General features: G+C 49.6%; 1 protein-coding gene across 5 annotated transcripts in view; it reads left to right on the top strand.

The window, feature by feature from the left end:
- Nucleotides 1-12,801, top strand: part of RANGAP1 (Ran GTPase activating protein 1) — a 54,894-nt gene that overhangs the window by 19,642 nt on the left and 22,451 nt on the right. For all 5 annotated transcript variants that reach the window (XM_054469920.2, XM_063662958.1, XM_054469921.2 and 2 more), the window contains 3 exons: nt 11-160; nt 6,102-6,229; nt 12,680-12,739. In XM_054469920.2, coding sequence (XP_054325895.2) covers nt 49-160; nt 6,102-6,229; nt 12,680-12,739 — 300 coding nt within the window. In that variant the 5' untranslated portion in view covers nt 11-48. The remainder of the gene's footprint in view (nt 1-10; nt 161-6,101; nt 6,230-12,679; nt 12,740-12,801) is intronic.

Here is a 12,801-nt window from a genome sequence, read left to right as displayed (position 1 = left end):
GCTTCCTCAGTCTGCAGATCTCCAGGGGAGCCCACCAGCCTAATCAACATGGCCTCAGAAGACATTGCCAAGCTGGCAGAGACACTGGCCAAGACTCAGGTGGCCGGGGGACAGCTGAGTTTCAAGGGCAAGAGCCTCAAACTCAACACTGCAGAAGATGGTGAGTTTCTGGAAGTTGTGTATTCGTGTGTCCAGGGGAGGAAAGGGAGTGTACTGAATTCTTACTGGTTGTCAGGCTCTTTCTGCTACATTGTCTCCATTATTTGTCCCAGCAGCTCTGTGAGGTGTCATTGGGCCTATTCTAACAATGAGGCCCAGAGATCATTTGCCCAGGAGCAAGCTCCCCTGCACTTTGCATGTTTGCATTGGGCATCCCTTTGTGCCCTGCCCTTTCTTTCTCAGGAGGAGATGGTAGGTAATGAGGGGCCACAGTTAGTGCCAGTCCCAAGATATAGCCTCTAACTCTGACTTCATATCTGGTGTTCTCCTCACCCCTGCCCTTAACCCCCATGATCCCAGGCAGGCCTGGGAATAGCTGCAGCTTTCCCCAGAGCTGAGGCTCTGGTGGAGCTGCATTAAAACATCCTGGGCCCTCTTGGGAGATGCTGGTTCATGCAACCAGATGTACCTGGGAGAGGGATGGCTGTCTGTGTGTATACAGGTACTGCAACCACAGAAAACTAGGAACCAGAGAGCAGACCCTGTCTTTTCATCCCTCGTCAAGGCTTGGCTGCCACTTACCAATCCTGAATCCCCTGGCACCTGCAAGTGAAGGCACCTGCATCAAGTGAGGCCTCCTGGGATTCTGGTCCAACCAGGGGAACTGGTCTGGACATGCCTGGTTGTCATGTTGTGTAGGCAGCCTTGTTCTCCTCTCCAGGTCGGAGGCTGCTTGAGTCCTTGGGTAGCTGGGAGCGTGCTGATGCACGTTCCTAACATCTCCATAAGGCCTAACGTTTATAGACTTCCTCCCTGTGTGTTTATCACGTTTTTTTTTGAGATAGAGTCTTGCTCTGTCACCCAGGCTAGAGTGCAGTGGCATGATCTCGGCTCACTGCAAACCTCTGCCTCCCGGGTTCAAGTGATTCTCCTGCCTCAGCCTCCTGAGTAGCTGGGATTACAGGCGCCTGCCAGCACACCCGGCTAACTTTTGTATTTTTAGTAGAGTTAGGGTTTTGCCATATTGGTCAGGATGCTCTCGATCTCCTGATCTCAGGTGATCTGCCCACCTTGGCCTCCCAAAGTGTTAGGATTACAGGCGTGAGCCACTGTGCCTGGCTTTTTTTTTTTTTTTTTTTTTTTGAGATGAGTCTCACTCGGCCACCCAGGCTGGAGTGTAGGGGTGCGATGTTGGCTCATTGCAACTTCTGTCTCCCAGGTTCAAGCGATTCTCCTGCCTCAGCCTCCCAAATAGCTGGGACTACAGGCTCACACCATCACGCCCGGCTAATTTTTTTTTTTTTTTTTTGAGACATAGTCTTGTTCTGTTGCCTAGGCTGGAGTGCGGTGGTGCGATCTCAGCTCACTTTAACCTCTGCCTCTTGGGTTCAGGCAATTCTTATGCCTCAGCCTCCCGGGTAGCTGGGACCACAGGCGTGTACAACCATGCCCAGCTAATTTTCTTTTCTTTTTTTTTTTTTTTTTTTTTTTTGAGATGGAGTCTTGCTCTGTCACCCAGGCTGAAGTGCAGTGGCGCGATCTCGGCTCACTGCACGGTCCGCCTCCCTGGTTCATGCCGTTCTCCTGCCTCAGCCTCCCGAGTAGCTAGGACTACAGGCACCTGCCACCACACCCGGCTAATTTTTTGTACTTTAGTAGAGATGGGGTTTTACCATGTTGGACAGGCTGGTCTTGAACTCCTGACCTCAGGTGATTCGCCCGCCTCAGCCTACAAAGTACTGGGATTACAGGTGTGAGCCACTGTGTCCAGCCTTCAGCCTATTTTTGTATTTGTATTTTTATTATTATTATTTTTTTTGAGATGGAGTCTCGCTCTGTCACCCAGGCTGGAGTGCAATGGCATGATGTTGGCTCACTGCAGGCTCTGCCTCCTGGGTTCATGCCATTCTCCCACCTCATTCTCCCAAGTAGTTGGGACTACAGGTGCCTGCCACCACACCCGGCTAATTTTTTTGTATTTTTAGTAGAGACAGGATTTCACCGTGTTAGTTAGCCAAGATGGTCTCGATCTCCTGACCTCATGATCTGCCCACCTCGGCCTCCCAAAGTGTTGGGATTACAGGCGTGAGCCACCGTGCCCGGCCCCCTATTTTTGTATTTTTAGTAGAGACAGGGTTTTGCCATGTTGGCCAGGCTGGTCTTGAATTCTTGACCTCAGGTGATCTGCCCACTTTGACCTCGTTTATCACTTTTGATGCTTGTGTCACCCTTGTGGGAGATAGATGGGAATGTTGCTGTTTTATAAATGAGAAAAAAGAATTTAAGAGCCTTTAAGTAACTTGGCCAAGGTCAGACATTTGATAAATAGCAGAGCTAGGATTTTCACAGAGGTCCAGTGAAATCCCTATTCCAATGCTTCTAATTAGACATTGAGCTCCGTTTAGGAAACATGGATTTGATGCTAAATGCCATTTATTGAACACTGTGTCAGATAAGGGTATTAAGTGCCAGATAAATAGTATCTCAGTTTATCTTCACAAAATCCCTTGAGATGGATTGCATTTCCATTTTGCAGATTGGAAAACTGAGGTTTAGGGAGGTGGTATGACATGCCTAAGGGCACAACTTTAATGAGTAGAGCTGGGATTAGAACTCAAGTTTGGGCCAGGTGCAGTGGCTCACGCCTGTAATCCCAGCACTTTGGGAGGCCTAGGTGGGCAGATCACCTGAGGTCAGGAATTCCAGACCAGCCTGGCCAACACGGAGAAACCCTGTCTTTACTACAAATACAGAAATTAGCCGGGCGTGGTGGTGAACACCTGTAATCCCAGCTACTCTCGGGAGGCTGAGGCAGGAGAATTGCTTGAACCCTGGAGGCGGAGGTTGCAGTGAGCCGAGATTGCACCACTGTACTCCAGGCTTGGTGACAGAACGAGACTATCTCAAAAAAAAAAAAAAAAAAAAAAAAACCTCAAGTTTGGCTGGGTCTAAAATCCATCCAGTTAACTTCTTTACTCTCCCAGCACAGGCTGAATGTGGTGTCTCCCATTTTGTAAGTCCCCAGGGGTGCCCAGCTTACCCAGCTCCTAAGAAGCAGCAAATCTGGAATAGGAATGATATACCCAGGTAACTAATTGAAGGCGAAATGTGAATATACTCTATGAAAACAAGTGAAAAGGCTCTGGCAAGTAAGGCAGGGAGAGGGCTCACTTTTACTTTAAGAGCACCCAGGAAGTCCTTTCATCCCTTGCCAAGGCTTGGCTGGCACTGACCAACCCCGAATCCCTTGGCATCTGGAAGTGAAGGTACCCGCATCAGTGAGCCATCCTTGGGTTCTGGCCCAACCAGGGAAACTTGGGCCCACCTTGGACAACTTCTTAGGGAGCCCCTACTAGTTTGTAAAGTCCTTTCTCAAGACCCTTCTTGAGCAGAAGGTCGAGTTCAAACTTTATCTCCCATACCCATCTCTGTCTCTTCCCTCCCACATGTCACCCTGCCCCATCCTGTACCAGCCAGACTCACCTTTTTGTTTCATGTAAGTTTTGGTTTTGTTCAGATTATACAATTAATGCAGGTTTATTATAGAATACAGAAACATTCAAAGAACAGGGAAAATACATATCCTCACTTTCATATAACCCCAAGGATATAACTATTAATTTCAGGGCATTTTATTTCTAGCACATAGTCTTTTTTTTTTTTTTTTTTTTTTTCCTGAGACACAGTCTCGCTCTGTAGCCCAGGCTGGAGTGCAGTGGCAAGATCTCGCTCACTGCTACCTCCGCCTCCTGGGCCCCGGTTCAAGCAATTCTGCCTCAGCCTCCCGAGCAGCTGGGATTACAGGCATGCACCACCATGCCCAACTAATTTTTGTATTTTTAGTAGAGAAGGGGTTTACCATGTTGGCCAGGCTGGTCTTGAACTCCTGAACTCCTGACCTCATGATCCGCCTGCCTCGGCCTCCCAAAGTGCTGGGATTACAGGCGTGAGCCACCGTGCCCAGCCTAGTCTTTTTTTTTTTCCTGAACGTAGCTGAGTTCATTTTGTTTTGTTTGTTTTTTGAAACGGAGTTTTGCTCTTGTTGCCCAGGGATTAGTGCAATGCCACGATCTCGGCTCACTGCAACCTCCGCCTCCCAGGTTCAAGCAATTCTCCTGTCTCAGCCTCCCTAGTAGCTGGGATTACAGGCACCCACCACCACACCTGGCTAATTTTTGTATTTTTAGTTAGAGACAGGGTTTCATCATATTGGACAGGCTGGTCTCAAACTCTTGACCTCAGGTGATCCTCAGGCCTCGGCCTCCCAAAGTGCTGGGATTACAGGTGTGAGCCACCACTCCCGGCCCATTTTGTTTTTAATTGGGATTATATTATAGATCTTTTAAAAGCTGCTGTATAACCTGATATATTGAGAACATTTTACATCAAGTAGTGAAAAACACACAATCACCCATTATCCTACCAGCTAGAGAAAACTACTATAATATTTGGTTTCTATGTTCCTAGACCTTGTTTTATGCACATGTGGCATGTGTGTTTGTGTATGAATACATATGTTTTTAAAGAGTGATCAGCCCAAATGCTTGAGTAACCTAATTTTTCACTTATTGCTATAACAGATTTTTCCAAGTCAAAAACACCTGTGTTATCTTTCATAGCAGTGCTGGTGTAACTATTGGTGTAATGTGCCACAGTGAACCTCTGTCCTCCTCTCTGTCTTCCTGTCTCTCTTTTTTTGTTTGTTTGTTTTGTTTTGAGAAGGCAGGGTCTTGCTCTGTCCCCCTGGCTGGAGTGCTATGGCATGATCATGGCTCATTGCAGCCTCAACTTCTCAGGCTCAGCTGATCCTCCCAGCTTAGCCTCCCAAGTAGCTGAGACTACAGGTGCATGCCACCACACCAGGCTAATTTTTTTTTTTTTCTTTTTTCTTGAGACAGAGTCTCACTGTGTCGCCCAGGCTGGAGTGTAGTGGTGTGATCTCAGCTCACTACAACTTCCGCCTCCCAGGTTTAGGTGATTCTCCTGCCTCAGCTTCCTGAGTAGCTGGGATTACAGGCATGTGCCATCACGCCCAGCTAATTTTTGTATTTTTAATGGAGATGGGGTTTCACTATATTGGTCAGGCTGGTCTTGAACTCCTGACCTTGTGATCCGCCCACCTTGGCCTCCCAAAATGCTGCGATTACAGGCATATGCCACCATGCCTGACTTTTTTTTAAGATGGAGTCTTGCTCTGTCTCCCCGGCTGGAGTGCAGTGACACGATCTCGGCTCACTGTACCCTCCTCCTCCCAGGTTCAAGACATTCTCCTGCCTCAGCCTCCTGAGTAGCTGGGATTACAAACACCCACCACCACGCCCAGCTAATTTTTGTATTTTTAGTAAGACAGAGTTTCACCATGTTGCCCAGGCTGGTCTTAAACTCCTGGGCTCAAGCAATCCACCTGCCTTAGCCTCCCAAAGTACTGGGATTACAGGCGTGAGCCACTGCACTGGGCCTTCTGTCTTCTCTTGATGGACATTTAGGTGGTTTGGAATGGTTCATCAAAATAAAATAGTACAGTAGTGGACAAATACCCCCCACATGAATCACTTAACAATGAAAGCGTTTGTGCCATCATGCCTGCTGGCCCTCTGGCTTGGGTGCCGTTTCTCTGCTTGGCCTGGTACACTGCCCATCTTTGGAGGCTCCACACACACCACCCACTTGGCAAAGTCTTCTTTGCTGTGAGCAGCCAGTTGCTCTTTTCCCTCGGCTCCCAAGCCTCTTTACTTACCTGGTTTTAACACTCGTTACAGAGAAATCATCTGCATAGCTCTGTACTCTGGACCATGAGCCTATCTGATTCTCTGTAAGCCAGGGCTCGTTGCACGGTAGATGTACCATAAACTGTTAAGTGGCAAGGTGGTTGCCAACCTCTATCCTATCTTAGCTGTTTGTGATTCCAGAAGCCTAAGGTTCTGCTCTTTGCTTCCTGGCAGCTAAAGATGTGATTAAAGAGATTGAAGACTTTGACAGCTTGGAGGCTCTGCGTCTGGAAGGCAACACAGTGGGCGTGGAAGCAGCCAGGGTCATCGCCAAGGCCTTAGAGAAGAAGTCGGAGTTGAAGGTGAGCAGAGTGGGGCGAGTAGGCCCAGGCTGGTTTGAACAAGCTTCTGTTCACGCTTCTACAACCCCTGCCTGTGTCCAGTCTCTTCTAGGCCCCTGCCCGAGTGGCTGTACCCCAAGCAGCTCCTCTTCTTCTGGCCTCCCAAGGGCACACAGCATTGGCTAGGGACCCTCTCCCTGTAGTCAGCAGACCCTGAGAGGGTGTTCGGGTGCAGGAGGATTTTTGGCATGACACCTGTGAAAGATAAAGTAGGGAGAGCCTTCTGCTCATAATGCAAAGCTGTCACATGTGAGGTGGGAAGGTTGCAGAAATAACCAGCAGGAGCCTCTGACTGTGAGGCTGCTCTGACAGACCCACCCTCTGGGAGTTTCAGAGCAAAGATTGCCCATTGAAAGGAGTCTTGTGTTGGGCAGAAGTGGCCAGGCCTCAGCTCAAATGCTGCAGCAATAGGAAGGTGCTGTAGCCAGGGACTGCCAGCTCCCTACACTCCTCGCAGCAAAGGCAAGTTCTCTTTTTTTGTTTTTTGAGACAGAGTCTCACTCTGTCATCCAGGCTGGAGTTCAGTGGCACAATCTCGGCTCACTGCAATCTCCGCCTCCTGGGTTCAAGCGATTCTCCTGCCTCAGCCTCTGAGTAGCTGGGATTACAGGCTCCCACCACCACTCCCGGCTAATTTATTTTTGTATTTTTAGTAGAGATGGGGTTTCACTGTATTAGCCAGGATGGTCTCGAATTCCTGACCTTGTGATCTGCCCGCCTTGGCCTCCCAAAGTGCTGGGATTACAGGCATGAGCCACTGCTCCTGGCCTTTTTTTTTTTTTGGGATGGAGTCTAACGCTGTCACTCAGGCTGGTGTGCAGTGGTGTGAGCTCGGCTTGCTGCAACCTCCACCTCCCAGGTTCAAGTGATTCTTCTGCCTCAGCCTGCCAAGTAGCTAGGATTACATGCACCCACCACCACGCCCAGCTAATTTTTTGTATTTTTAGTAGATACGGGGTTTCACTATGTTGGCCAGGCTGGTCTCGAACTCCTGACCTTGTGATTTGTCTGCCTCGGCCTCCCAATGTGCTGGGATTACAGGCATGAGCCACTGCATGCAGCTGGCAAGTTCTCTTGAAGGTTAGATCCAAGTGGTGCCCTCCTTGGCCAACACAAAGGGCAAGTCAGGTTGTTCTAGCCCCGTGTTCCCCCAACAGGTTCTACTAAACCCCAGTCTTCTGATATGCTGTGTGAGAAAAGCAAGAGTATCATGTTCAAAGCGTTGGGAGATGTCACTGGGTATTCCCCTCTCTTTGAAATCCCAAAGTCGAGAGAGAGAGAGACCAGAGTTCCAGAATGGCATTGTCTCTTCATATGTGCACGGCTAGGGTTGGGCTGGGCTCTTCTGCATGTCATTGCCTGCTCACAGCAACCAGGGAAGAGACTGGGTTGAGTCTCCATTTATAAGTCAAGGGAACTGAGGCTCAGAGGGGCTTATTAAATAGCCACGATCAATCGGGCATGATGGCTCACAGCTGTAATCCCAGCACTTTGGAAGGCCAAGGCCCAGAAGTTCGAGACCAGCTTGGACAACATGGTGAAGCCCCATCTCTACAAAAAGTACAAAAATTAGCCTGGCATGGTGGTGTGCACCTATGGTCCCAGCTCCTTGGGAGGCTAAGATGAGAGGATCGCTTGAGCCTGGGAGGCAGTGGTTTCAGTGAGCCAAGATTGCACCACTACACTCCAGCCTGAGCGGCAGAGCAAGACCCTGTCTCAAAAAAAGAAAAAAAAAAAAAGCCGGGCCTGGTGGATCACGCCTGTAATCCTAGCACTTTGGGAGGCCAAGGTGGGCAGATCACAAGGTCAAGAGACCAAGACCATCCTGGCCAACATGGTGAAATCTCATCTCAAAATACAAAAATTTGCTGGGTGTGGTGGCGTGCACCTGTAGTCCCAGCTACTCAGGAGGCTGAGGCAGGAGAATCGCTTGAAACCAGGAGACAGAGGTTGCAGTGAGCCAAGATAGCGCCACTGCCCTCCAGCCTAGCGACAGAGCGAGACTGTCTCAAAAAAAAAAAAGAAAAAAAAACAGCAGAGATGTGGCCAAGCCACACATCACACTCCTGAGATCAGTGTTCTCTCTGTGGCGTCAGTTTCTGCAGGAGGAGGAATATGGGACTGAGGGCCAGGAGAAGATTCACCCCGGAAGGGCCTGCAAGCTAGTTTACAAAGTGGCACTGCATATTTGTTTCCTCAGGAAGGTCATGGTCAAGTTAACCACCAAGACAGTGATTGTTTCTGCTCTCCTGCCTGGGGCCTGTACTTTCCCTGAGCATAAGCTGGGATGTTTTCCAACCAAAGAACTCAGAACTCAGCCCTCCCCGAGACCTGTGAAGAACAGGAATGAAGAAGCCGTGGGCCTGAAGGCTACAGGACTCAGCAGGAGCTGAGCTTGCGTTCGGCACATGGGATCAAGCCCTAACAGCACCACCTTGTTTGCCGTATGCGGCCTTGCCCTGCATGCAGCTCTGAGGCTGGGCTCTTATATGAAATAGGAGATAGAGCCCTTCCTTCTTCCTCAGAGGTTGTCCTGGGAGAGCTTGGCTGGTAGGAGTGCTGCAGGCACATTCCCGCCTGCTGCAGATGCAGTGGCTCGAGTGAATCACTGCACGCCACCTCCCAGGCCCTCCTCTGTGCAGGAAGCAGCCCAGGGCAGGGGCATGGTGGGATCTGCCCTTTATGGCCCAGTGTTCCGGGCATAGTGCTGATGCCAGAGGTGTTCTCTCCGCTGCTGCAGCAGTGTGCAGGTGAGGAGTGAGGTCTTGATGGGCGAGAGAAGTGCAGCCCAGAGTCACACAACTAGGGGTAGGCTGAGGTGGAGTCCAGGTGTCAGCCCAAGCTTTTTTATTTTTTATTTTTATTTTTATTTTTATTTTTTTTTGAGACGGAGTCTCACTCTGTCCCCAGGCTGGAGTACAGTGGTGAGATCTCCGCTCACTGCAAGCTCCGCCTCCTGGGTTCACGTCATTCTCCTGCCTCAGCCTCCCGAGCGGCTGGGACTACAGGCACCCGCCACCATGCCCGGCTGATTTTTTGTATTTTTAGTAGAGATGGGTTTCACCCTGTTAGCCAGGATGGTCTCAATCTCCTGACGTCGTGATCCGCCTGCCTCGGCCTCCTAAAGTGCTGGGATTACAGGTGTGAGCCACCGTGCCCGGCTTTTTTTTTTTTTTTTTTTTTTAAGAGACAGTTTCACGCCATTGCCCAGGCTTTAGTGCAGTGGCATGATCATAGCTCGCTGCAGCCTTGAACTCCCAGGCTCAAGTGATCCTTCCATCTCAGCCCACTAGGTAGCTGGGACCATGTGTGTGCCACAATGCCCAGCTAATTTTTTTTCTTTTTTTTTTTAATGGTGGGGTCTTGCTGTGTTGCCCAGTCTGATCCTTGATCTCCTAGGTTCAAGCAGTCTTCCCACTTTGGCCTTCCAAAGTGCTGGAATTATCGGCGTGAGCCAATGTGCCCAGCCCAAGCAAGCTCTTAACTGCTTTGCTGTTCACGTGGGAGATCATTAGGACCTAAAACCTCATTTCAGAGATAGGATACCAGAGGCTGGAGAGGGGGAGTGATGGCTGGAGTCAGCTAAATCAGGATTGGAACCTAGGCGGTGTGGCCTAGAGTCCTATGCTGACTGTTCAGCTCATTAGAGTTGGGTTTGGGGAGCTTTGTTCAGAGTGACATGCCAGTATCTGTTGTGAGGGACTGTGGCGCTCGGGCTCTGGCTGCCTGTTCCTGGCCCTGTGGACCTGCGTGCAGGTGTTAACTACTAAGCAAATCTGGTGTAGAGCAGACAGCTGAGGCCCCAGGTGTGTTCATGGTCTGCTTTATTGGCGGATATGCGGATTTTTCTGCAAAAACCAGCTTCCTTAGCATGTAAGGTGGAAGCAGATCACGTGATCCCAGGAGTTTGAGACAAGCTTGGACAACATAGGGAGATTCCCAACTCTACAAAAGATACAATAATTAGCTGGGTGTGGTGGTACACACATGTAGTCCCAGCTACTTGGGAGGTTGAGGTGGGAGGATGGCTTGAGCCTGGGAGGTCGAGGCTGCAGTGAGCCGTGTATGCATGGCTACGCTCTGGCCTGGGTGATAGAGTGAGACCCTGTCTCAAAATAAAAAGGGAGGGCTGGGCACGGTGGCTCTCATGCCTATAATCCCAGCACTTCGGGAGGCTGAGGCAGGTGGATCACCTGAGGTCAGGAGTTCGAGACCAGCCTGGCCAATATGGTGAAACCCCATCTCTACTAAAAAAAATACAAAAATTAGCTGGGCGTGGTGGCGGGTGCCTGTAATCCCAGCTACTCTGGAGACTGAGACAGGAGAATCACTTGAACTTGGGAGGTGGAGGTTTCAGGGAGCCGAGATCAGGCCATTGCACCGTAGCCTGGGCAATGAGTGAAACTCCGTCTCAAAAAATAAATAAATAGATAAAATAGGACGGGCACGGTGGCTCACGCCTATAATCCCAGCATTTTTGGAGGCTGAGGTGGGTGGATCACCTGAGGTCGAGAGTTCAAGACCAGCTTGGCCAATATGGCGAAACCCTGTCTCCACTAAAAATACAAAAAATTAGCCGGGCATGGTAGCGGGCGCCTATAATCCCAGCTACTTGGGAGACTGAGGCAGGACACTCACTTGAACCTGGGAGGCAGAGGTTGCAGTGAGCCGAGATTGCTCCACTGCATTCCAGCCTGGGTGCGACAGGATGAGACTCTGTCTCAAAAATAAATAAATAAAATAAGGGTAATTGAGGTATCCATCACCTTAAATATTTATCTTTATGCTAGGAACATTCAAATTTTTCTCTTCCAGCTTTTTTTTTTTTTTTTTTTTGAGACAGTCTTTCTGTGTTGCCCAGGCTGCTGTGCAGTGGCGCAGTTTCAGCTCAGCACAACCTCTGCCTCCCGGTTTCCAGCAATTCTCATGCCTCAGCCTCTTGAGTGGCTGGGACTACAGGCGTGCACCACCATGTCCGGCTAATTTTTATACTTTTAGTAGAGATGGGGTTTTGACATGTTGGCCAGGCTACTCTCGAACTCCTGACTGACCTCAGGTGATCTGCCTGTCTCCGCCTCCCAAAGTGCTGGGATTACAGGTGTGAGCCACCGTGCCCGGCATCTTCTAGGTATTTTGAAATGTATAATAGATTAATGTAAACAATAGTTATCCTGTTGACCTATTGAACACTAGGTCTTATTTCTTCTAATTTTATACTTGTCTCCATTAATTAACCTTTCTTCAGCCTCCCCTCCCTCTAACCTTCCAGGCCTCTGGTAACTACCAATCTACTGTCTTCATGAATTGCCTAATACTTTCTTTAAATCATACCAGGAGTGGTGTCACATGCCTGTAATGGCAGGTACTGTGGAGGCTAAGGTGGGAGGATAATTTGAGGCCAGGAGGTCAAGGTTACAGTGAGCTATGATTGTGCCACTGCACTCCAGCCTAGGCGACAGAGTGAGAACCCATCTCTTAAAAAAACGAAAAAAACAGCAAACTTTCATGTAATTTCAAAGCACTTCTATGAATGGAAAGCTGACATTCCTTACAATAAAGGAAATAAAATAGTGTTAATGAACTATTATTTGATGCTGTTGCTGTTTAATGGCTCTGAGCCTGAGGCCTGCTCTCCCTTTGTTAAAAAGTCCCCGTCACTATGCTAATTTTTGTATTTTTAGTAGAGATGGGGTTTCACCATGTTGGCCAGGCTGGTCTGGAACTCCTGACCTCAAGTGATCTGCCCGCCTCAGCCTCCCAAAGTGCTGGGATTACAGGCATGGGCCACTGGCCCTCCACGCGGAATTCTGTGTTGTTTATGTTCATGTTTCTGTGTCATCCATAACCATGTCACACGTCCACCTAGAGGGTTGTACAAGTCAGGGATTTTCCTGACACTTCTGAGCCCCCAATAACCCTTGAAGGCCTCTTGATTTGAGGACAGGCCTCCAGGTCCCACCAACTACAGCCAGAATGGGTCCAGCTTTTCACAAACAAAGCTCAAGTTAAGTCTTGGGGGCCAGGCACGGTGGCTCACGCCTGTAATCCCAGCACTTTGGGAGGCCAAGGTGGGCAGATCACCTGAGGTCGGGAGTTCAAGACCAGCCTGACCAACATGGAGAAACCCTGTCTCTACTAAAAATACAAAATTTGCCAGGCATAGTGGCGGACGTCTGTAATGCCAGCTACTCCAGAGGCTCAGGCAGGAGAATTGCTTGAACCTGGGAGGCGGAGGTTGTGGTCAGCCGAGATCACGACACCGCACTCCAGCCTGGGCAAGAAGAGCGAAACTCCATCTCAAAAAAAAAAAATCTTGTGATGCTCGGGTAGTTCAAATCCACCAGGATGAGGCTTCACTATGAGCCTCCAGGGGTCTCTCTCCCGCTAACTCTTCTCTTCTTTCCACTGCAGCGCTGCCACTGGAGTGACATGTTCACCGGGAGGCTGCGGACCGAGATCCCACCAGCCCTGGTAAGCGAACAAGCCGCTCTTCCCCTCCATGTGCAAGGCCCTCTTTGGCAATTCCCAGGGCT

Source organism: Pongo pygmaeus, chromosome 23 (genome assembly GCF_028885625.2).
Source record: "Pongo pygmaeus isolate AG05252 chromosome 23, NHGRI_mPonPyg2-v2.0_pri, whole genome shotgun sequence".
NCBI lineage: Eukaryota > Metazoa > Chordata > Mammalia > Primates > Hominidae > Pongo > Pongo pygmaeus.
The sequence above is the reverse complement of the archived record's forward strand: the minus strand, read 5'-3'. Positions and strand labels throughout refer to the sequence as shown.